At 37.7% G+C, this 25379-nt stretch overlaps 2 protein-coding genes across 4 annotated transcripts; one reads left to right on the top strand and one right to left on the bottom strand.

Moving 5' to 3' along the window:
- Window positions 1-181: 181 nt before the first annotated feature.
- On the bottom strand, window positions 182-15549 carry LOC144660694 (glutamate [NMDA] receptor subunit 1-like). Of its 3 annotated transcripts, XM_078521398.1 has the most exons (8): window positions 15007-15549; window positions 13722-14776; window positions 13235-13396; window positions 6746-7250; window positions 4582-5168; window positions 3335-4316; window positions 2499-2662; window positions 182-1957 (listed from the first exon to the last, which is right to left on the bottom strand). In XM_078521398.1, the coding sequence occupies exons 4-8, from the start codon at window positions 7133-7135 to the stop codon at window positions 1513-1515; spliced, it is 2568 nt and encodes an 855-aa protein (XP_078377524.1). In that variant the 5' UTR covers window positions 7136-7250; window positions 13235-13396; window positions 13722-14776; window positions 15007-15549; the 3' UTR covers window positions 182-1512. The 3 variants fall into 3 exon arrangements, with proteins under 3 accessions (XP_078377524.1, XP_078377525.1, XP_078377526.1); XM_078521399.1 differs by lacking the exons at window positions 13722-14776; window positions 15007-15549 and having other exon boundaries at window positions 13235-13502; XM_078521400.1 differs by lacking the exons at window positions 13235-13396; window positions 13722-14776; window positions 15007-15549 and adding an exon at window positions 9919-11737.
- A 1851-nt stretch (window positions 15550-17400) lies between these two features.
- LOC144659931 (acid-sensing ion channel 2-like) lies at window positions 17401-24404 on the top strand. Its single transcript, XM_078520463.1, has 8 exons — window positions 17401-18320; window positions 19071-19401; window positions 21016-21236; window positions 22305-22452; window positions 22865-22921; window positions 23043-23205; window positions 23348-23439; window positions 23832-24404. Exons 1-8 carry the CDS (start codon window positions 17778-17780, stop codon window positions 23963-23965), a joined length of 1689 nt encoding a protein of 562 aa, XP_078376589.1. The 5' UTR covers window positions 17401-17777; the 3' UTR covers window positions 23966-24404.
- Window positions 24405-25379: the final 975 nt, after the last annotated feature.

Raw genomic sequence — 25379 nt, forward strand, 5'->3', positions numbered from 1 at the left:
GAAAATACTTCTCCCAGTGTTCAGTGTTAGAGACAGCACTGTTATGGGAAGACAAAAAAGCAAAAAAGTACCGTGCCAATTTCACCAAGTGAGTAATGTAATGTTTCTCAGCAAAAAAAAAAATAGTTTTCCGAAAAAATATCGAAATATTTAGTACTAACAACAAACAACACAAAAAATATTATTTAAAGTATTTATTTAATATTCTTATTTCATAGTTTAACAAACTTTGTTAAGTTTGCATAAGCATTATTTTACATTGTTAACATTTTCTACGACTAACAAGCGTTTCATAAATCTTTGTTCTTCCTATACAATGTCAGGTATACTATTTGAGGCAATTTCGACTCAAATTTTATTTATTATTCTTTATTTTTTTATTTATATTATTTCCCTCGGTAACATTAATCCATTAAGCAACAATACGCCATATTCGGTTTCAGTTTAAGTTCCAACATGGCTCAGTTATTTTTGTCTGGCACTTTCAGGCCATTGAAGACCCCTTGGAGTCAAATGAAAGCAAATAAAATAAAGATGAATCCTTCGCCCACAAGTCCGGATGGATTTAATTTATTAGATATCAAACATGGCGTACTGGCCAGTGGAATATGAAATGGCCATGAGGAATAATCTTTATTGGTAAGTTTGATGCCTTCCTTGAGAATGTATGACTATATTTTATCCAGTTTCCCTTGTAATGAACAGCAATGCAATGACACAACGTTTTACATAAGGGAAGTAAATAACCCTGAAAGCACCAAGCAAGAAGTTTATAAGTATTATTCCCTTTTCTTTTCCAACACCTGCTTGTACCACAGCTTCTACCTGGATATGGTTTTTCTAAATACACATACGAAGACACACAAAACCATTTTTCGCTCATGTTGCTCTCGTCTATTAAGTGTCCTGGTAGGAGAGTTAACAATGCGTCAAACCCGGGCCAGACGAGGATAACGGTTGATGATAGTTGACTCTCGTGAGAGGTTTTGTCAACTATCATCGACTATCACCAACTCGGGCCAAACGAGAACAAGAGTTCGTCAAACTCTCATCGACTTTCGTGAAAATTTGAGCACGTTCAAAGTCGATGAGAGCGCACGAGAGTTCCATGCTAAACTCTCAACAACTCTCATCCTCGTTTGGCGCGGCCTTTAGACATTTACATTGCGTTTTTTCAGGGTAAGCTAAATAACAAGAATGAGTGATCCGCAGAGTTTTTAACATGAGACTAAAATTCCAGGAATGATCGTATGGATGCTTGCTGATGGCCAACAACTTTCGTGCCCTTTCGGGCACATGAGGAGTCTCCATAAGCGAATAAAACAAATTCAACGTTATGAGTTCCGACTTTGTTTTCAGACACCACATTGCTTATCATTAACTTTATGCAAGCAGCTGAAACCCACAACTAAATGAGATATTCGTCCCTAAATTCCTTTTCAGTACCTTTTTGATCAACGCATTTACGAATCGCGAAGATATTCTTATAAGTACCTCATGAAAACGATTGCCTCACACGAGCGTTTCTGTGTGTGCAAATCTACATCTTGGATCTTCATCGTCGGTATAGTCATTTTCATTGGGTTTACGCCTTTTTCTATCGTAAAAGAAAATAAAAGTTCTATGGCACAGGGTACCCAACATACAAGCAATCATTGCAATGGTTAGTTGCAGAAAAAGTCCACTAAGATCTGCTACTTCCAACTGAGTAGCAGGAGTCTCTCTCTTACAGGAATACTTTGAAACCCAAAACATCTGAATATAGTCCGTAAGCCCTTTGGCTTTTATTCTTTGAAGAGCCTCCGAGAGAGGAATAAACAGAGGATTGTCTTTTTTGACTGCAATTGATGCCCCGGACATCGCGAAAGGTTCGCCAACAACCTTGAGCTGACAGTGAGGATCATTCATTGATTCGTATTCCAGACCCACGTGATCAGCGACAAACACATCCAGTTTCCTGTTTAAAGAAAGCAAGTAAAGCCTGACATATCCTACTTGGTATATGTAACTTTCTACAAATTTCAATAGATTGTGTTTTTGCAAACACTTTTCTTCTTAAACTGAGTCTTAAACTGAGTCAGCAATCCTAAAGACAGACTTCATTAAGTTTTTAAAAACATAACGGACAAATACGTTTTAGATCGAGCTTCTCTCGTCATTATTTCATTTTTTCAACACCTAAACTCTGTTTCACTCCAAGAATTCCCTCAGTCCTCCTACTACCCCCTTCCCCTTTTTACGCTTGCTACTTAGGCTACGACAAAATTTAAGCTATCTTTTTTTATCCAAAACCACTTTTTACTGGTCAGCTGTCACAAAAACCTACCTAAACTGGAAATCTTCCGTCATAAAACCGCACCAAATCGTTCAAACAGGCATGAATTTTACAATGAAGGACATGACAAAGGTTAACTGTTTAAATTTTGCATTTTAAATCTCCTTTTTAAAAAAGAAACAAAGAAACTATCCAAAAAATTGTTACTTTTTGCTTTGCCTACCCTGTTCTGGCAGCCTCAACCCCTTCTGAAAGGCTTTTGACATTGTTATGCTTCATGTGGTACCAGACGTGACGAAAATACGCATTTTCGCTATTTTTGAAGTAGTCAGCCATGTAAGATCCCTCGATAGTTCCATAAGTAAAGCCATCGGGAGGCCGCTCAATCTGTTAAAATATGAAAGAAATAAAGCCAGGTGATTTTCTAGCGACTTTCGCTCTGGCTAGTCGCAAAGGATGCGAACAATCCAGTGATCCGACAGTGAGCCCACGTGATCTTGAAACAAATACATGTAGCTGATGCAAAGTGCGAAAAACTTGCTCGAGCGATTTACGATTGGTTTTCGTTTGTCTGATTGGATGAGAAATTGGCAGCGTTTTTTAACCAAGCACAAGCCGCTGTAATACATAACCGAAGCAAATGCGAGTTACGTTCGACGCTCAAGTGAAAACCACTCTTATTTAAATGATCGATCCTGACTTTCCTTAGCAAGTGACGTTTACATTTTGTTTGTACGGAAAATGCAAAGCATGATAGGTTGTCACCAGGACAACCTTTTAGAAAGCCATTACGACAATGGAATGAACCTGAAATGAAATAGGTATGGAAAGTGCCAAAACTGTTTGTTGTTTTTTTTTTAAAAAAAGAAATGAAACCAGTATATGTATACGTGCTGACTGAAAAGATTGAAGAAAAAAGGTTTTGCTCATAACTTCATCAATGAAATCACTACGATGCCTAAACCTTCCGTCGAAATCCGGAAATGCAATTTTGCCTTGGTCTTTCAAGCGAAAATTAGATCGTGACGGACATTAGTTTTGAACAAATAAATGTCATACCTTAAGATCGTAAATGTCCTCCACTGGAGTAGTTTTATCATCTACGATAAGAAAAGCTGCCAAGTTGGCTGAATACGTCGAGACGAACACCAGCATCGCCATTCCGAAAGCAACCGACGAAAGCCGAGCGCCGTTCGTCGTTGGTTTCGACTCATCTGCAGGGCGACCAAATGCAAGAGCGAGAGCAAAACAAACAGCGTTGTCAAGTCCGAATGAAGAGTGTTGATGGAACAGCTTCCTCGATCCGTAGACGGGACTGATCTTTTCAATTCCCCACAAAAAGAAGATCATCACCCCTAAACTACCAAGCAGCGTGAGCCAAACTGGAGGAGTGAAGGGTCTTAGATAAGACAGCCAGTAAATTTGGTTGTCCTCGCGTTCCTTTTCCTTCACCAAAAGCCGAATCCCAGATGGCATGTACGGCTCAGTGAAGTCGAGAACGGTGGCTCTTCGCGAGCTAATGTACAGATCAAAACTTGCGTCTCCTCTGCCGCTAAGCAGTTCCGACACTACCCCATTCCAAGTGTCGTTTGCCTCATCGTATATACCATACTGACCGTCTAAACTAAAAAGCAACTCTGGGATGAAAGGATACTCGTTAATCACACTTTGCAGCACATCGATGACAAAACCATAGCAACAACGCTCGATGTTCTTGGGGCCGTCCGGAGTGTCTACCCTCTTTATGCACGGTTTAGAATTTGATTGGCACGGTTCGCCATCTCGTTTTGGTTGTGACATCACGTTCGGTGGATACTCGTTTAGCAGGATTTTAAGTCGGGGCAAGTCATCCGGATCTGTGATGTAAAGCTTGTCATTAGACCAGTAGCCCAGTTGGATAATCTGTGATTCTATACCACCGATTTTGCGTTCCCCAACGTACTCCATCTTACAAACATCGTAGCCAAGAGGCACTCGGTCACCTTGGTCGTCAAACTTTACTGGCCCTGATGTTCCATGGAAACTTACCTCGGACAACAGTCTGGGAAAAAAAAGAAGAAAGAAACGAAAACAGTAGACTGGTTTTTTTTTTTTACATCCTCTAGCAGGCAGTTTAAGTATCACTTTTGATGATTATACTATTTTATGTGGCCTTTAAAGGAAGGCTTAACTTTTCAAGCTGTTTCCGCGCGTCTTCAAAAAAATCGATATTTATAGCCATCACGATTCCATTTCATAAATAGACCATCATGTTAAACACAACTCGTTAAGTTTAATAAGTATTAGTTTAACCTGACGAAACTCACCTTCGCATTTTATCCATTTTTGGACAAGTACCAACTTCAATGTCACCTCTCTTCGCAAGAGCAAGACTTATTGATCGAACAGCGTCGTCGACAAAACCACTAATCGTGATTTCCTGAATCGATGTTGGTGTCAAAGTGTAAGTCGGTTCTGGAAAGGTAGTGTTTCGGAAGTTCGTGACGTCTAAATCAGACACAATAATCCATGCTGAGCGGGAAATACTTTCCTTGACCCTGAAGATATCATTAGCCATTTTGAGATTGTTTGTTATTAAGAGAACGGTGTTTGCGTCTTTGTCTAAATTATGAAACCTAAAGGCCATTTCTTCAGGCGGGGAGTCCGAAGTAAATAGCAACCAGTCAATCATTTCCAGATTCCATGGAACAAGGGCTTCTTTTAGTAAATTCACAAAACGACTAGATTCGTGCACATCATCCGTAACGGTAACGAATTTCCTCCAGTTTAAATTGTAGAAGAACGACAACAAGGCGCTAAGCCGAGTTTGTGCGCTTGTTGTTCTGTTCACGCTGGCAACACGAGCTCGATCATAGTTGTAATTAATCTCCTCATACGGGTAGTCCATAGAAAACTGCCAAGAGAAAAAATAAAAATTAAATAAGCATAAAAAACTCCATGTATTGAGGTAGCGTCGCGTAGTTAGACGCTGCTGTAAATTGTTCTTGTAGTCCCCTGCAGTGCAGTCCCAAGTTCAACCCGTCGGCAACGTTATGAAAATTGCCGACCGCTTACGTTCACTACAGTTGGTATTGTTAACCAAGTTGTGCTTTTTGAGTCAAGGGCATGTCTAAAAATTAGCAGACCTATCTAAAGGCAGTCCTTTTTATTAAAAAAAAAGCGTGTCACCACGGGCAGGAGGCTGAAGGAGCAGATATAAGCTGAGGAGCCAGTTTAAAGGGCCTACGTCACGGTTTTTTAGGTTTTCGTTAATTAAGAGCTCCAAACTTCAAATTGGCAGAGCAAATATTTAATTGGAAAAATCACGGCCACATAACAAACAAGGATGATTTCGAGCATTGTCAAGTTTACCAGAACGCGATCCGTTTTAATCTTCTCGAATTTTCCCCATCCATGCCCCTTTTTGGCCTTTCTGTGTTTCTTTTGAGTACTTCAGCAGTTTTAAATCGTTATTGTGATATTTTAGTTGATATTTCAGTTAATTCTAGTTTCCTTATTGCAGTTAATTCTATGTCAAATTGCCTAAAACTACGTGACAAAGCCCCTTTTATTCAATGGAGAGTTACATTCAATATTTCTTTTAATTGCAAACAACTTTGTCAAGAATCCCAACCGGAAAGAGGCTGATAAATTCACAGCGTCGCCAAGGGAAACGAGAAGACCGGCCTGCTATTTACACCAAAACTTCAAAAAAAAAAAATTAAAAGTTGAATGCTAACATTGGAAGTATCACCATTAACAAGACCTAGTCTAACGTGCAACGGCACCAACGTGTCGATCAAAAATCTTTTAACACTGCGAGGCCTCCTTGAGACATTTTGCCGCTGAACGAATGCATCAATTGCAACATGTTTCTATGTTTGTCTGTCTTACACAACTTTACAGATGTTAGACTAACATTCGACTTGAATCGAATCTCTCCAACATCTTCCAAACTTTTCCGACATGTCCAAAACAACAGGTTGGTCAAACGGTTTCAAATGTAAGTCTATTAAATTGGTCATTTAACGTGCATTGTTCAACTAACAATTATTACGTAATGGCAGAACCCGTGCAAATCATGTATTTTCGTCGTCGAACACGCGAGGAACGGTTGTAAGAAACGATTTTAAGCGCTTAAATATAGAGACTTTCACTTCTACAGAAGCGAAGAATATATTGAATTGTGCAAGATTCGTGGCATCATACTGTATCTACAGGTATCGCGGTGGTATGCTCAATCATGCATGTTTTTGTAAGGCAAAGCTTCTGTCGGGTAATTGCGTTGTCATCATTGAAAACTAGACCAAACCACTCTGTTTTCCTTCGTTTTTATCGCAATAAATACTTGTATTTTAATTTACGGGAGATGACGCTCCATACCCCAATATATTCTCTTTCAATTGACACAGTGCAGTGTAGAATAGTGTTCCAATAAAATGAAATTTCCTACTGCAATTACTAGTACAATGCAAGTATAAGAAAACTAACCTCTTGTATAGCTGTTATTATATTTAGCCCATGACCTATTGCAAGGTCGAGAACAATCCTTCCTTTGTTGTCTTCTGCCGCGTAGACCATAAAACAAGGACCACCTTGTAATGCTGATTCAGCAAGGCCTACCAACTCAGAAACACTTGAATCGCTTTTGATGAGAAGCGTCCTGTACGTTAAGATGGGAACACATTGCTCTTGCCTCAAAGAGTTATGCCGCGAAATGGCGTTCTCGAAACCTTCCACAGAAGACGTGTCGCCGAAATCGAAGACTCCAATAACTGTTAGTGATCCCTTTTCTTGACTTTTGCAGTTGCCGTCGGAAAGTACGAAGTTTATTGCCATTATAAGAAAAACGGGCAACGCTGTTCTTTGCAAAAGGTTCATGGCTTTTCCGTCTTGCAAGGCATCAACTTTAAATTTTACAACAAACTCCTGGAGTTGATGGGTTTATTGACACCACATCCAACTGCAAGATTCCGATTGAGGTACAGTGCTGTATCTATAGAACACAGATGATGTAAAAAAAGTGAAAAACAGTCAAGTTAATTCCTGAATTTTCCAAGTTAAATATTCACAACAAAACCGAATTGCGGGTATCGAGCAACCCCGGAACGTCAACATAAACAAACAATTTTTAACTGAGTAGCAAGGAAACTTCAAAGCTGTCTTTAAGGACTGTGCTCATTTCCAGTAAGCAACAGTTAGCCGGGTAAACTAACATACACTTTTCTTCCCGTTAGCAACAAAGACTTTTTAAGAAGAATGTGATCAAGAATTGTTGATTTCGCTTTTACAGATGTATACACCTACAATTAGGTTGTCTGTAAAACGACCACAAGACTGGTGGCAATTTCAAGACAGCTAATTAAAGAATTAAGTAGTACGAAAACATGACAAATTAACTGTAACTGATAACAATAAAAATACGGCTGGTACAAGAAGTCTTCGAAAATTAAGTTTACATTGAAAGTTTTTTTGGAAATCTGAAGAAAAGCTTAACCCTATTCAGCCGGGGGGGGGGGGGCTTTTTTTTTTTTTTTTTTTTTTTTTTTTTTTTTTTTTTTTTTTTTTTTTTTTTTTTTTTTTTTTTTTTTTTTTTTTTTTTTTTTAATGCCCCTTAATACCTAAACTGTATAAACTGTAGACAGCGTCTCTTTAATGGATGTGGTTTTTAAATTGTCTTTGAGGCAACAAAAACACAACAACACTTTCAAAATTACTCATTCGTTCTTCTGGATGCTAGCTAAGAACTCTGATTTTTGCTGTTAAGGAGAGTATTTAATGACAATAACAGTTTACTACGTTTTCCATCCTCTTCTTTCAAACAATTGGATTAAGTGGTTGGAAGTGAAGGCGAGGGTACACAAAGCAAAACTGAGAACAAACTGTATTCTCGTGTAAGTTGGTAAGTTGGGTTTCACCACGAGCCGTTGTAGTGGTTTCCTGCAACATGTTGTGACGTACGTCCTAATAATGTTAAGTACAGCGAAAAACAAAAATTCTGGTAAAGAGCCATTTCTTAAATTCTGGAACGTCCTGATAAATCGGTAAACATGCAACCTTTTGATCGAAAACGGTTATGTCCGACATAATATTCTAGTTTTTGTGATTTATCGTTTTGAGGTCTAGATGGAAAAACATGAAAAGTCGTTTTAACTTTTAAATACACTTGCTCGCAGTTTGAATGTTAAAGGGACTGTGCTACGGCTGAGTTAAGTTTATTTTATTAAGTTTTGCCTAATACTCGCTACGAAACTTAATGCTTTCAAAGAAATTACTTCTATGGATCGAAATGACAAACCATAGCTTCATTGTAACCAAATGGGTATCTCGGGCGAAATATTTTAAACTTACAAGCAAACGAGATTAACTTTGAAAACTGTTCAGCCCAACAATATTTAAAAAAAACCCATATCGCAATCCGTTTCATTCTTCGTCAATTTTGGCCACCGTACCTTCTTTTGTATTTGCTTTGTCGTTGAAATGTTCCTTCACTGTTTTAAAAAGTTATATTTCACCGAGATTTATCTTCATTTCCTATGCCTAAATTTAGCTTAAATCCGCGACACATTGCATGCAGACACGGTTGTGATAACATTGGGCCGCACAACATCTTCAAATTACGCTGAAAATGAAATGACATCGCGTCGCGTTTAGACTAGACTGGCCATTCAACAAGTCGGAAATCAAAGAAATATGGATATGGCCAAGGATCTATTGAACAATGGAGTGTCCCTGATTATTACTAAACACATTAACAACATCAAATATATGAGGTAACGAAGGGAGGTAAGCTGAACAACAAGATGAATCAAGATTAACTCTCAATTTGACTATCAGTTAAGTTTTGCAATTGATGGATGGTGCAATATTTCACTGGTATGAACATTCATTTTTTCCTATAACTGGTCAATCGATTCGTTGCAACTAGAGTCTTCATTGATTCTTATCTTTTTTAGGATGTAGTTCTGATGTTGACCATAAATAAATAAATTAACACAAAATAAATAAATAAATAAATAAATAAATAAATAAATAAATAAATACACTTTCATTGCACGAATGATCATTCGTCAGACAGACAACACCTAACTCAATACCGACATCCCACCGTTAATATCTATTGAAGCACAGTGCACCGTGCAAAATATCAGTATAGTTCTTTAACCATCTCATAATATCCATTACAATATGAAATTATTACTATGACACTGTATGTACGATTTATTTCTCTATTTCAAGAACATCTTTGGCTCAAGTGCTTGATGTTATGTTGCCAGTCAAGAGAAGTGTTAGTGAGATCGAGAAATGGTGGGAATTATAAAGTTTTTAAGTCAGTTTACATGTTGTTAATCCTCGACCAGCTGACTTGAAAGGAATGGACTCCGCATAATTTGCATCGCTAAATTTGTGTATTTTTCAGAGACCAAATGAGTGCAGAGAATGTGAGAGAACCTTTAAGACCTTGTGAGGCCATTCTACAATTTTCTTAGGTCAAAAATACCATCATGCATAGCCATAACATTACAAATTACTTGTGGAAATGTCTAATAAGTGCGTGTGCAAAGCCTAATAAGAATAAAGTGAAGACAAAATTCAAAATTTATACTACAGATTTTGGTTTACATTTTTTTTTTACGAAAAAACTACAAATAGACCGTACTCACAGATACGTTTCTTGAATGCATGTTTGCGTCATATTTAAATGTCGAATCTTTTTAATTGTTCGACAACGTGACACTAACAATCATCTTCCAAATCCACAAGTCGAGACGCCACCAGCTATCAGATGTAACATAAAGGGCCAATACCAGATCACTTGCCCATGCAATTGTCAAGAAACTATAAAACTAGCTGGCATGGACTGGCCATCCTTCAGTCGCAAATTTCAAGATGCTGAAGCTAGGTTTGATAAAAATTAATCTGGAATACGGCCACGCCACACGCTTTTCACTGCATGGAACAAGTGCTTGCACGCGACCAACCAACAATGTGTAATTGCTTGTCGTCGAAAAACGGACGTGAAAGCGAAACCGCCAGTCTCTGAATTACTGTCTGTTAATTACAAAGCGAAAAGGTCATAACAAACTTCCCTTCACTTCGCCGAAATTAATACTGCTGCTATGCACAACGCAGTTATAAGCTTTAATTTCTAAGTGATATCCAGCATCTTTGGGTAAGGATGTTTTGATGTGGATAGTTTGAAGAATCTCAGTTCCAACGCTGAAAGAAGATGGGAGAAAGCAGGGATTCTGTAAAACGGACTTGCGGCTTAGTTTTGGAAGAAAACCAAGTAAAAAAAGTCTTGTAATAGCTTATTTTTTGAAATTCGAAAGAAAATTTCAACAACACAATTAGCATATACCCTGTTCTAGCCCAGCGTGCTGCCTCTTGTTTGAAATTTGCATCAAATAACCACCTTCGGCCACAAGGTGCGTCGCCTCGTGGAAAACAACAGTACAATAACTCCATTACACTAACAACGTCTCAGTAGAATTTAAATTAGTTTTATGGAGTAAAATATACCAGTTTTTAATTATTCCTTTCAATGATCTTTTCAACATAAACATAGTGATATTTTATTAGATTTCTAACGAACATATTCCTCAAGATGGTATCAAAAGGTTTTATCTATTTTCCTGTTTCGGTCAAAATAAGTAAAAGTTAATAATGAATGAATGGATAAAACAGGAAGAGATAAGACATTGAAATTTTTAATGCCTACAGTTGCCGCATGGTGAGTCAGCAAAGTGAAACTATTTAGAAAATAAATCCAATTAACTTGTACAGCAAAAGGTAAAAATCAAAGCAGGTTTTTCAGCTTCGGTTTTTATTCATTTAAATTAAAATTTCTCAAAAACAACAAAATAACAATATTGTTGTGTTGTTTTTAGCCCATTAAGGCATTTTTTTTTTACAGATATTTTGTTTTAACATTTCTACTTTGTTAGGATGGATGTTCTCAACTATTCATTTCAAGTATAATATTTTGTATAATCTTTGTGTATTTTTGATTTATTTGTTTCATGTTTACGGTATGTTTTGCTTTTCTACAGAGCCCCGATAATGAATGGCTTTACAATTACCATGGATACACTGTAATCTAAGCATACATTTTGATGTAATTGTTCTATAAAAGTGATGTTTAAACCATTGCCTTATCCCTACCAATAAAGTTATCGTTGAAAAAATCTATAAATCTACTTATATCTTTATTATTGCAGAAGTCGAAAAAAAAAAACACTCATTGAGCATATACTTTATTATTCAAACGGAACACTGATATGTATTTTCCATGCAATAAAAACACTGACAGATAAGAAAAACGAGAATATGACTAAATCAGTGCCAACTTGCAAATATTATAGGGACTGATAAACTTTCAAACTCTCATAACTAACATAAAGAAAATGTTAAGCAGAGAGTAAGGAGAAGAAGCATTCCAATCTTTCTGGGAGGTTGCTACAATAAAAAATGAATACTACAGAGCAAAATCTATTAATGATAATAAATAATAGGAGTCAGAAAGGAACTTAAAAGAATAAACATGTTTTTCTTCTCTATGTTGATGTGTGTGAAAATTCATTTAGCTGAGTTACAGAAAAATAGTTCATTTCAAAGATACTTATTGCCTTGATTTTGCAAATAAAAATCAAAACTTCCTTTTACCGGCTTATTTCCTTGTAATGATGGACCGGACATGGGAAAATGAGAACTGGGATTTTGGCAAATTTTCCCCTCTTCAGGACCCGCTGTAATATCTTCAACTTTCACACCTTACAACATTTCAGTTTGAAACGGCCCCACACTACTGAGCCTTCGGAAGTGCTTTAGAGTGCCTTGGTACTATTTTTGCATTAGATTTTAGTTCCGAAGACCAGCAAAAACCTATTTCGCGCGTTGTCGGTGATACAATAAAGAAGATACAAAAATGTTAATCTGATAAATGCAGGATAACATTATATTGAAGTCTGACAACAACTTTTTATTCACATTTTAATTGGTCTGTGAAGATTTTTTTTTATAGGTCTTTCAAATAGATATATCAGTTTACTTTGCAGCACACTTATGAAAAAGAGCTTTGTGTTGTCACCAAAAGACGATCGTTAATGTTGCCTGAAAAGACTCTACGTGCAATTACCATTTCCATATCTATTAACTGTGTACTACGTGCATTATTCACCGCGGTAAAAGCTTTCGTTTATTTTGCAGTAAATTGACACCAGACGCGGGCTTCACTTTTAAATGAAATAAACATTATCGATATTAACACGTTGTAAAAATAATATGTCCAAAAAGTAAACGTTTCATATCTTGAGGCCACAATTATACTGCAGCTGATTTTGTGCCACTCTTTGCTATGACTTATATAATTATGCAGACATATTTTGTTGGCAAATAAATTATGCATACGAATTCTCGGGCTCAAAACGATAAAGAACAGATTTGTACGACTGCAGGATTAAAATGAGACTTTTGTCGTCTATAAATGAAACTGAATAAAAAATACACCTAACAATGTCTTTTTTCATCTTCCTCAATTTCTTTGCCTTGTGGTTCACTTTTATTTGAAATGTTTATGTTTATTTTGTCAAATTGTAAGCAATGCCTTTTGAGCCAAATTATCGATCGTTTGATTATTTTCCCGTACGCCATGAGACGTTTGTGAAGCAATTTAGCGACGCTTGTTTACCTCCAAAAGTACATTATAAAACGCAGCCAGTACGACAGTGAAAGAGTAAACTAAAGGAAAAAGCTCCTAACGCGCAGTCAAGACGTAATTAGAAAAAAGGTTGAAATTGACTTTTGGACGATTTTGTCGTTTCCTTGTCGATACGATTTAGCCTTTTGGAGGGATCATAAAAATATCAGACCCGTCAAAATACGGGATTTGTCAGACTCGTTCAACGGGCGATATTTCAACGTATCCGCTTTTTGAGGACAGGCAAGTTACAAGTGAAAGAAATACCCTGCTGAACTCACCTCATGTTTTATGCAGACATCTACAATGTACGCCGCAGTATTTCGCCTTTTTCAATTCGTCATATCACTGTATCGGATACCCCAGTCTGGATATTAAGCCGTATTAAACAGCAATGGTTCTTCAAACACGATATCCACCCTTCAGTCGAAACGTTTAACGCCCTGGAATGAAATTGTTTAGTTAACGTCTTTGTGTTCTAAGTGGAGGCAATATTTATCAAAGAAATATGCAAACAAATTAAAACGAAAGCAATTCAAAAGGTCTCTTAAAAGTCGAGCACCCCCTTCCGAGAGCGAATCTATAGCTATAAAAGAAATATAGAATACTATGTAATGACCTTTTGGGAAACACAATAAAAACTTGATACTTTGGGGTAAAAAGGCGATATTTTCTGCATATAAATTAATGCAAAAAGCAAAAGCAAAACAAATATCTGTAAATATTTTACTAACAAGGACATCTTCGCTTACATTTATGACCTCTTACCTTGTGAAATTTGTCCTTTGGTTTTGCGAAATACAAAGAACGACCGTTTTTTGTCGCAAATATAAACGACTCATGCTGAAGCAATAATGAAAATTAAAATGCCTTAATTTAAAAATCCGTAGTCATTTATTATAGATCGTGTGAGGGCGCCGTAACTTATTCTTTTTAATTAGGGAGCTGACCGATTTTTGCCTTTATCTTTTTGTTTCAAACCGCGCTGCTAATGAAAAATAAAACTTAATTTATGTGCAGACAACACTGTGAGCATTTTAGCACACGTTCATTGCCGAATTTAATTTCAAATTTAGATAGATAAATCCTTTTTCTAGTGCTCAATTGTTTTGATAGGTAGAGATTATACTTTCCAAATTGTTAAACGACGATTGTATATTGAGGGAGAGCAAAATATTTTTACGAAGACAACCAACACAGACCGCTTTACAAGATTCATTTAACTTTCGTGGTGTGTAAGCGATCTACAGTTTGATCGTTTTATTTTTTTTCTCTGAATTATTTTCTGTCCATTAACAACCCGGCACTACTCCAGTTAGTTCAAAAACTCGACAGCCCATGTAAGCAGCCTGCATTTTACGAGAGAATCAGGGTAATTTTAATCCAGGAATTGTTTTCAACAGGTTCGAGGTTTCTAGAAGACAGAAATACAAATTATCTACACTGCAGAGAATTTGGAAATAGATAGCTTTTTGGAACGCCATATTACAATCTGTTTGAGAAAATTTCATTCAAAGGTGGTATAAACAGGTTCAAAATCAAGTGTCGCGTTTTCTCCACTTATCGGGCTTAAAGAGACAGTGTACGAGAAATCTCCTACATTTTCGTGCAAAATGTTCTAGAACTACGAGAATGCACAATAAGCAAAGTATTAAGAGGAAATCCGCCAGGACTTCAAGTAGTTATTGGACAAAATTATGTACCAAAACTATTTACACCTGATTGCAAGCTTTTGTGTTATTGCTTCAAATATCTTATCGAAAGAAATCTTTTCTAACAACACCAAACATCGAAAACCAATTTCGAAGTTCCACTGAATTCCACTGAATCGCTGAAAAGATGTGAGTCCTGAACTTTGAATATCATTTTCTCAGACTCTGATAAGAAATTGTTGTACCAAAATTATTTCCACCTAATTGCAAACGTTTTTGTTACTGCTTCAAATATCTTATCAAAAGAAATGTTTTCTAACAACATCGAACATCGAAAACAAATTTCGAAGTTCTACTGAATTCCACCTAATCGCTTAAAGACGAATTTACAAAATGGCTACACGTGAGATTTTGCTTATAGCTTGTGAACTTTGAGATTCATTTTCTCAGACTCTGATAAGAAATTGTTGTTGGTGTTATCACGGATAATTACTTACATCTTTACCTTTTATTAAGGGTAGGAAATAACGCAATAGGATTTAAATTATTCTGGTACTTGATTTTTGTCCAACTTTAATAAATATTACTCGACTTCCTAGTGGATTCCGTCTTAAGTATTATAATAACCTTTAAACAACAAAACAAAGGCATGAAGTCGTTCTCCAAGATGTATATAAAACGTATTAGTAGAAACTCAGCTGTGTTCTATTGGAAATCCGCGAATCTGATTGGTTCTCCCACTGTTTTCTATTCGCCGATAGAAAACAGTCGCGCGCGCGAGTAGCTCTTTAAGTGGTTAATTTTCTTGATTTTTGTCTTCAAAGTACACAATATTGTAGGTTTTGGACTGCAATCCTTTAGAGTTTCTACTAAAACAATTAGACTACTCGCACTCGTTTTCTATGAGCGATAGCCAACTCGGCTGCGCCTCGTTGACTATTTGCTAATAGAAAACTCGGGCTCGTAGTCTAATTATTAATTATTATTCAACAACTGCGCGCGCTGCCCATATATGGTCAAATTGTTAACGTTATCTGTCATCCGTACATAACAGATATCCTGCGCTATACGTAGGTTGCGAAAATTCTTCCGAAGTCTTGTAAAGCGCTGCATAATTACAGTTTCTCTATCTGCAAAATGTGTTTCGTTGACAATTTGTTGAATAATGAATATTTTTTTATACAAATTCTTCCAAGTAAAACTGTCAAGATAAGCGTCGGCCCGACGTTTTCAAGTTTTAGGCCACTTCTTTCCTACCAGTCTGTACCCAAACCATCTTTTAACAATTTTCAGAACTTGTAAAGTACGCTTTAGCAGGGTCAGGCCACTATTAGTGGATTTATAATTCATACCAACGCCTTCATGGGATTTTCAAATTGCACTAAATCTTGGTGAAACTGCCCCTTTAGTTCGCGAAGCCCTCCTAAAACTGAATAATTCACTTGAAATGGCATTTTTAACATTAAGCTTCTTTAAAATGGAAATATGTAGAGGTATTGGTACTTAAGGATTCCTTATCTGGTGGATTTTATGCTTTAGTCTTTCTTGTGGGGAGCATAAAAGGTCTTCGCAAAGTGTTTAAGTCTGATTACAGAGCAAAGAAGAGAATTATCATTCAAATGTGTAACAAAATTCGTTTTAATTTGGTCCAGTTTCAAGCCGTATGTAGTTCTGCTCCTGTTTCAAGTTTTTTTTTTTTTTAAATTGAACTCAATTTAACGTGAACTCGATGCCAGAACCTTGCCCTCAGCGAATAAAGGCCCTGGGAACGAGGTTGCTGACTGGATACAAGTCTGGATCTCTGAGTCTGGATGGGAAATTCAGCCTGGGTACGAGTTTGGACAAACATGGCGCCAATATTATGTTTGTAATGAAATTTCATGGATTGTTTGATGTATATAAAATTTAATATACAAAGCAAAAAAGTTATGGTAGCCTCAATAACTTTTATAACATATAACATGCAGGAAAAAAATAAGAGTTAAGATACCAGACTTCAGTGAGTGCTTGTAGCCGTAAAAGTCGATCTGCTCTGGTCAGATAATGATCGATAATTGGCGGTATTTGTGCCTGCCAATTCATGGAACTATATCCAACAAGCAATGTTTGGCACACTGTTTGCCACCAAGACGATCGTGATTAACAATTTGTCATCTGTTAGTAGCGCTACATAAAGTTCGCTCGCTTACAACGAGTGATCGACCGCCGTCAAAGCCGTCTAACAGATTTCAATAGTTTTTGTCTGAGTATCTCAGTAAAACTTTCTAAGAAGGTTGGTTACGAGCGAAAACTACACATAGATCAGATGGGAATTAGGCAGGCCAAAATCAATGTCAATTTCACAGCGATAAAAGCAGTACTTATTTCTTAGGGCGATTTCCATTTGTCAGAACTGACCGGCCGTTCCAGTGGTTTTGAATGTGAAATGAGCCTTTTCCGTGAGATTTTTCCACAAATCCACCATAACAATGTGTAATATTTATATATTGACTTATTTGACGGGACAAATCTCGCTAACAACGGAATCCTATTCTCGAATATACCGGTCTGGCCGGGCAGTTTTGACAAACGAAAAGCGCCGCTCAGGAACATACAGTTTTTGCTTCAATTCATGCAAGACAGTGTTTGCACAAAAGTTGACCGGTACCAGCGCGCTATTATGTCATTAGCGCAGCTCGTCAAACAGTTTCAGTTGAAACATGGTTGATTTATCAATGGTTCATTGAGCACTGTTTAATATCTGCAGGTGGGAAACCCTGCCAAACCATGTCAGACAGAAACAAAGGGACAAAATAACTGAAAATTGTTTTAGCTTTTTTCCATCGAAGCATTTACACTTACAAATTGATGAAAAAATTCATTAATTGAGGAAAGCTAGTTCATCTGGGATACTATCTTCGATTGAGTACAACGTTTATCGTTTCGCAATCGCGGCGTTTACATTTAACGTCAGTTAAATCAGTGACAGCGAGACGTTTCTTGAACGGAAGTTAACTTCAAACAATTGACACCGAATATTTAACTAAACAAGTTGTGCTTAAACTCCAACTGAGAGGAAAAAACTCCAACTGAGAGGGAAAAATCGACAATGGGAATTTTTCAAGAACACAGAGAAAATGGCTGACGATATAGACTTCCCAACGGCACAGTTGGTAAATAATGGTCGCTAAGAATGCCCGTTGATACAGATTATTTGAACTCAAGGGGCTTTCATCCCTTGGATTTCACACCGGATAAAACCGTGATCGACGAATATATAGTGGTTGTAAAAACGCAACAGACTTCGTTATTGGAGATATTACAGCGAGGGTTAATAAACTCGTACAATTTCGCAAATATGGCGTGTCCGCAACAGTCACCAAAAAAGAAGAAACACAAAGACGCTAATAGCGACACGGAGGAGGAAGAGGAAGAGGAAATCCCGACAACTTACGAATTATGGCAAAATTTCTTGCATAGCCTCACACTTCACGGATTTCGTTTCATATTTGAGCCTGGGCCGAAGATTCGTCGCATCTTTTGGCTTATTATTCTTATACTTGCGATTATGATGTTGTTATTACAGAGCAAGAAGAGTATACAAAAATACTTTGATCGCCCCATCACCACCACAGTTCAAGTGGAGTTTCTGGACGAGATCATATTTCCCGCCGTTTCAATTTGTAATTTTAATTTGTTTCCTTATTACCTGATAAATGGGACAATCGGCGAAAAGGTAAGAAAATAATTTGTATTTATCCATATACTGATTGATATAAGTAATGAATTTAAAATTGTAATGGAGAAAGACGATTCCTGTATTAAATAGCTTCAGCTTAAGCCTTGATGTTAACATACAAATTCTTATAACTGGTCTCCATACATTTCTTATAGTACCTTATGGGAGAAGTTGATTTTATATCACCTTATTCTCGTGAGCATCTTGCATTGTTGTTATTAGTGAACCTAAAAGGGAAATTAGTAATTATCGTTCTTAGAGATAACAGAGGCTAAAGTATAACAGGTATCATAAGATTGACTGAGTTTTTGAAAGACAAAATATCAACAAATCAATCAATAACTCAGCGAAGAAACGCAAAGAACGGGTAAACTCCCTTAGCAGTGTCATTTATCGACAATGAAACCCCGATATAACGAAGTGCCAAGGGACTTGTTACACCGGGGTTTTGTTCCAGTACATTTCACTGTGAGAAACTTTGGCAAGGGTGAAGAATATCAATCGTTATCTGTTGTTATACTGGAAACTTCGTTATAACACCATACACTGATTCGTTAAGGGGCATATTTGACGCCAGATCCAGGATTCGGACCAGGGCCACATTGGTGGGAGGCGGGTGCTCTCGCATATGCACCATCCCTGCACCAATCTCTCGTTAACAGTCGTTATAGAAGAGCAAATCAGAGTAAGATAAATACCGTACTTCAACTCTTACTCACTTTAATTTGTATCCTCTGTCAACCACAGGTCATGTCGATTCTGGCGCCTCAAAAGTACATCGACAACAAGGAAGAAGTACTGTTCGCGCGCTCGCCGATCCCGAACTTTCTGAACTATCTTCGTCGTCGTCGCCGAGAAAAGGACTCGAAAAAACCCGACGACGACGATGACGAAGATGTGCTCGACGACACGTCTTTCGACTTTGACGACTCGTTCGATTTTGCGCAGTTCGTGAGGACTCACGGGCATCGAATCGATCACATGATCAAAAAATGTCGATGGAAGTCGCAGCCGTGTGGGCCTGAGAACTTCACCGCAGTAATAACTGAGTTTGGACTTTGCTATACATTTAACTCAGGTAGGTTTAGTGTAGTTTAAGTTGCATGTATTATCTCGATGTGTCATCAGTTTAAAGGAGCAATCGCCAGTTACAGTCGAAGCTCTCTTAACGGACAGTCTCGTAAGCGGACAGCTCTACTTACGGCCGCCTTGTTTGAATCCCCGTTTTAACTCCCATACAAACTCTGTATTTTTACATTCTCGTAAGCGGACATTCCCGTAAACGGCTGCGGACACTTTCAGAGATTACGACTTAGACTCTTTCTTGTTTTTAAGCTCCCGTAAGCGGACACCCCAAAGAAAATCCTAATAACAACCTCTGCATCTTGTGTTTATCAATCAAATTCACATTGCCGTTCGTCACAATGATTTTAAAGTAATTACAGTGCCATATTTCAGTGCTTGTTTTGTCGTCTTCCACGTCCGTCCGGTTATTGTTAGCATGGCAAGTTCCCTTAAGCGGCCATTTATCCCCTACACCTCTAGTGGCCGCTTACGAGAACTATTCTCGTAAGCGGCCAGCTCCAGTTACGGACACTTTTTTCGCGTCCCGAGGGTGTCCACTTACGAGAACTTCGACTGTAGTTGAAGATAATTTTTTTTTCAGCCGGTGACATGTGCCAACATAATGCCCCCTATTTTCAAACAGATGTGAGTACCCCGAATATCTGTTCGAGGTGTTTCTGGAAAAGTGCCAACTGATACTAAGTAGGCTACATAATTACATCATCTTCGTTTAATTACTGTTTTTTTGTACCTGTTTTTGTATTTTTCAATCATTAATCAAAAACTCTTCTGAGATTTCTTTTTGGAATGCCTCTGTTTTGCGAGTAAATGAACTGTATTGAAGAATCGCTGATACTTTATTCGCATAGCATTTTCCACTTATTCAAATCAGTATTTTAGGCGATTCTGTGACATACAAACTGAAATAAAAAAAATTACATTTTTACTATTAAGTTTCGAGCTCCTAATTGGAGAAGAAAGGCATGAACAACCAGAAAGGATGGGTTTCTTTACCTCACGGATGCACGGAGCATCTTAAAATTTGGCTCAAATTTTTCAACTCTTCATAATCTATTTTAAAGGCACTATGTCACGACTAATTTAATTTTATGTTATAAAATTTTGTCAAATATTCGCTATGAAACTAAATGTTTGCAAAGAAATTAATTCTATGATTCTAAATGAAAAAAACATAGCTTCATTGCAGTCAAATGTGTCTCCCGGGCGTTATAATTTAAAGTTACAAGCAGACAAGATTAACTTTGAAAACTGTTCCGCCGGACCATATTTCAAAAGCTCACATCACAATCCGTTTCAATCTTCGTCGCTTTTGGCCATCCTTGCCTTCTTTTGTATTTGCTGTGTCATTGAAATGTTCCTTCACTGGTTATTTTGTATATTTAAACGAATCTGATGGTCATTTCCTATGCCTAAGTTTGGCTTAAATCCGTGACACGGTCCCTTTAACCTTTTTTCTCTTAACTACATGTATATCCTCGAATTTTGAACTTATCATAACGTTATGACTGTCCTTGAAACGTCTAACTTAACTTAAAAGTCGTAAACTAAGATTGGCGTAATGTTTTGGGACACTGCTCCCATAACTGGTTTATTTCCTGTTTAACAGGTTTGAAAGGTCACCCTCTTTTAAAAGTACAACGTGCAGGCGTGGATTACGCTCTCAGATTATCTCTCAGTGTTCAACAAGATCAATATTATGGATCGCTCAGAGACTCGTCTGGGTTCAAGGTCATGGTGCATGACCAGGAAGAACCACCGCTGATCAATGAACTCGGTTTTGCAATTCAGCCAGGGACGCATACATTCTGCGGGCTCAGGAAGGAAGTGGTACGTGAGAATTGTGACGAAAATGTGACCTGCCAAACAATTGCTGGTTTTACTCTTAAGTCATCAAAATTCCCACATATATATGCCTTTTCACATATTCTAAACATAAAAAAACTTAATCTCTATGCAAATTTTGGCATCAATTCAGTGCTTTTTTTCGGAAAAAAGAAGGGTACCAATAGATGTGTTCATGGCGGCCATATTGGAGGAGTGAAACAATAGAATGATTTCCTTTGGGAAAAAATCATTTTTATGCAAATATCTTTTATTGTTTGACTCCTCCAACATGACTGCCATGAAAACACTCTATTTGGTGGCTGCACAAATACTGTTATTTCCCGAAACAATTTTCGCAATAACTCTTGTTACGAAAAACGCTACAAGGTTATAATTCGGACAAAACGTTATTATAACCTCTAAGTTTTCTGGTGTTTTTAAAGTAACCAAACAGTTTTGTCTCCACCCCCGGAAAAAAAGTTCAATTCTGCAAACACAGTACTCGACAAATTTCGGTGACTCCCGGGTCAGAAAGAAAAGAATGACTAACTAAGTTGTAACAATGCGAGGGCCAATGACTATGCTTGCAATTGCATTTGAACGTAAGGATCGCGTGTTTTAAGCTTGGCTTGGATTGCATTTCGAAATTTAGTAAACAGTGCTGTAATACGGAATTGCAATGGCTTCAATCATTTAGCTTCATAAGCTAGTGTAAGTAAAGTAAAGTCTGTGTCCGAGCCATGAGGCTCATACAGCCGGAGCTTATCCCGGTTCCTGTAGCATTAAGCGACTAGGAGTATTGCTACTCCCCCTGGATGGGATGCTAGTCCATCGCAGGGTTACCCCCCAGCAGTGAATTCGCCGGTACCCATTTGTACACCTGGGAGGAGAGAGGCACTGTGAGAGTAAAGTGTCTTGCCCAAGAACACAACGCAGCGCCCCGGCCAGGCCTCGAACCCGGGCCGTTCGACTCGGAGTCGAGCGCACCATTAGGCCTCCGCGCCTCCCACCATAAGCTAGTGTGCGGTTTCTAAATAACTTTTATCTTTTGTTCCATTTTGTTTTCATCAGATGCACAATCTACCGCGCCCATTCAAAACAGCATGTGAAGACAAACACTTAGCTGGCTTCAAAAAGTACACCAAGTCTGCTTGCCTCCTCAAATGCCGAGCTGATTACGTCATCAACATGTGTAAATGTAGATCATACGATTTGGAAGGTAAGTAGCGAACTATGCAAAGCTTCAACGTTTCAGCTATTAAGAGGAAGAATGATTGCAAATGATGTTTCCAAAATCAAATTTGGAAACGTGATAGGTGCTAAAAAAAAAGAGTCGCTTTTTTGGCTGTGTTGACCCATATTTTGGTAATGATAATACCAAAAGAACGCAACAACAAAAAATGGCAACTTAATACGACAACTGATAACAACTTGTTCCTTCCTATACCTTGATCAGTGTTATGGCAAATTACAAGGTTGGAAAGACATCGGCTCTTATGTATGGTTGTTTGGTGAGAAAGCAATAAGAATTTACTCGTTGTATATCTCACAAAGTATATACCACTCAAATCATTGAATAACAGGTATATCTGCAAGTACTAATGGTATTTAACACTAATTCTCTATTACAGGCGAGGCTCCCCCCTGTCTACCCCAGGAAGTCAAAAATTGTGTTTGGCCTGCTATGGGTAAGTTTACTGCAGCAACTTTAACGAGTTTATCTTTCAAAGAGATCAGAGTGTTTTTTTTTTTTTTCTCTTTTGTCCACATGTTAATTTCAACCACATTTTTCCTTTTAACAATACACAGAGATCTTTCGAAACGAAAGCAACAACTGCGAGTGCCCAGTCCCCTGTGAGATCACCAAATACCAGGTACAGCTAAGTTACGCCCAGACCCCCGCCAAACATTTCTCCGAGGTACTGGCGCGGAGAAAACACGTCAGGAAGGACGTCATGAGACATTATCTTAGGTAAGGAACAACAAAGAATAAAACGTTGGTTCAATGAAACGTTTGATTATACATAGTATATAATTAGTTCATTTTTCAAGATTTTGCAGAACTAAGAGGGAGAAGTAGTACGTTTTACTGAATCAGCTTTATCTTCAAACAGGGACAACTTCCTTGAGTTGGATGTGTACTTTGAGGAAATGCAAGTAACGCTTATAACCCAGCGGCAAGCATACGATCAGGAAAGTTTGTTTGGTGAGTTTTTAAGAACTGCAACAGGATTTAACCTGTTTTTTGTCAGGATTTAACCTGTCTGTCTGTAACTGTCTTTTGTCTGTCTGCTAGCTTTAAATTTGCTTGTTTGTTAGCTTGCCTATTTGTTCGTTCGTCTGTTTGTTTATCGGTCTGTTTGCTTGTTTGCTTGCTTGATTTTTTTGTTGTTGTTTGTACGTCAAGAGGTTTTTCCATTTAATCGATTAAGTTGTCAGGGGTTCCACAGGTTTTTTTTCACAGGGTTTCTGCCATGGCATATTCAACAGCTGTCAAAAAATAACTTATATCCAAAAATGACTTAAGCATTTATCATGTGTGAAGAGGTCTCCTCCGCCTCCCTGTTGACTGCCAGAATATCTTCCATTTGTCTTTAGGTGACATTGGTGGTCAGCTGGGATTATTTCTCGGCGCCAGTATTCTTACAGTGTTGGAGTTTGGTGATCTGCTGGCAAGGATTATCGTCAATAAGATAAAACAAAGGAAACGCCGACGCACACGAAATGTTTGATCATGGCGACTCTTGTGCGTATCTTGGTTAGAGGAAAAACTTTACGAAGAGCTTGCGATTCCTGTTGGCCACTCAGGGTAGCACGAATACCTGGAAGATTGTTACCCGAAGAATATCCGATGTCCTTTCTGTTCAATTGGAAGATGCACAATCACTTCGAAAATTGATAGTGAGGGTACCCGAAGAGTTAACGATTCTTTTTGTGCACTCGGAAAAAGGGCGAGCTCTTCAAAAATTGAAAGTAATTGGTGCTCGCAGTATCTCCGATTTTATTCGTCCACTCGGTAATTAACACGATCAAATTGAAAATTGCTGACCAAAAAGTGTCCATATTTTATCACTCAGAAATACCATGAACACTAAGGATACGTCAGCATATGTTAAGCAACCTGGCACCCTTTCAGACTCAGTTTACACTATAGGTGATCGGGCCGACAAACGGTGCTATTCGTTCTTCTGCAAAACAATGATCAAGCAGAAACTAATCGAAGGAAAAAACAACTTCCCGCTCGGACAGATACTGGTGCGGGTCGGTTGAAACTGTATATGCCGTCAAAACGTGTACTGTGGCGAGCCTCTAGTGCTGTAACCAAACGGCATCGACGCGATTAGATATACGAGAAACTGACATAATTCTTAAAGTCAGAAAAACAGGGTTTTTTTAACTAAGGAATACGATGAGAATCGATACGACAACTTATCCAAGTAACGGACTATTATATAAAAGGTGGAGCACGCCCTACAAAGGCGAACTGAGAATCGTAATTTTATAATTACTATTAATCTGATTTTTTTTCTAAAAATTAAAACAGTATCATATTTGGAATTAAATGTGCTAAACTCGATGAAGGCCATTTCTATACCAAAAACATTGGTTCGTTCCCAAATTCTACTAAATGCAGAATTTTGTTGAAAGGGCGGAACTACGATAGACCTTAGATATTCTGTTACAAGAACAGTTCAAACATAAGAAACGCTGTAAAGTCGAATTCTAGTGTAGTTAAAATAACAAAATGAAACAAAAGATTACAGAATGAACCATTTATTTAGAAAATACTAAATCCACCAGAAGAACAGTGAACCCCAACCAACTTCAACCTTTAAAACTTCCCACAGAGATAAACATTTTTTCTTCTCGCCTCATAAAAAACGTTGTGAGCCAACAAGGGAATGTTCTCTTGATCTAAGACTAAATTCTCATAAGTAGCATTAAAGAAATGTATGGCAAACAGTTAAAGAAAATAGATATTGACCTTGGTTGTGACAAAACGTCCTAGAGCGAGAGCATATCGTAGCGAAGTGCCAAAATGCTTCGTTTATACAGAAAATAATTTTATGCGCGCCACTAAGTACGCGCAAAAATCGGGTCATTTTTGCTGAACATAACTTTTTATATACACAATATGGCGATTAA

The sequence above is a fragment of the Oculina patagonica genome, chromosome 7, assembly GCF_052425735.1.
Source record: "Oculina patagonica isolate OP01 chromosome 7, crgOcupat, whole genome shotgun sequence".
NCBI lineage: Eukaryota > Metazoa > Cnidaria > Anthozoa > Scleractinia > Oculinidae > Oculina > Oculina patagonica.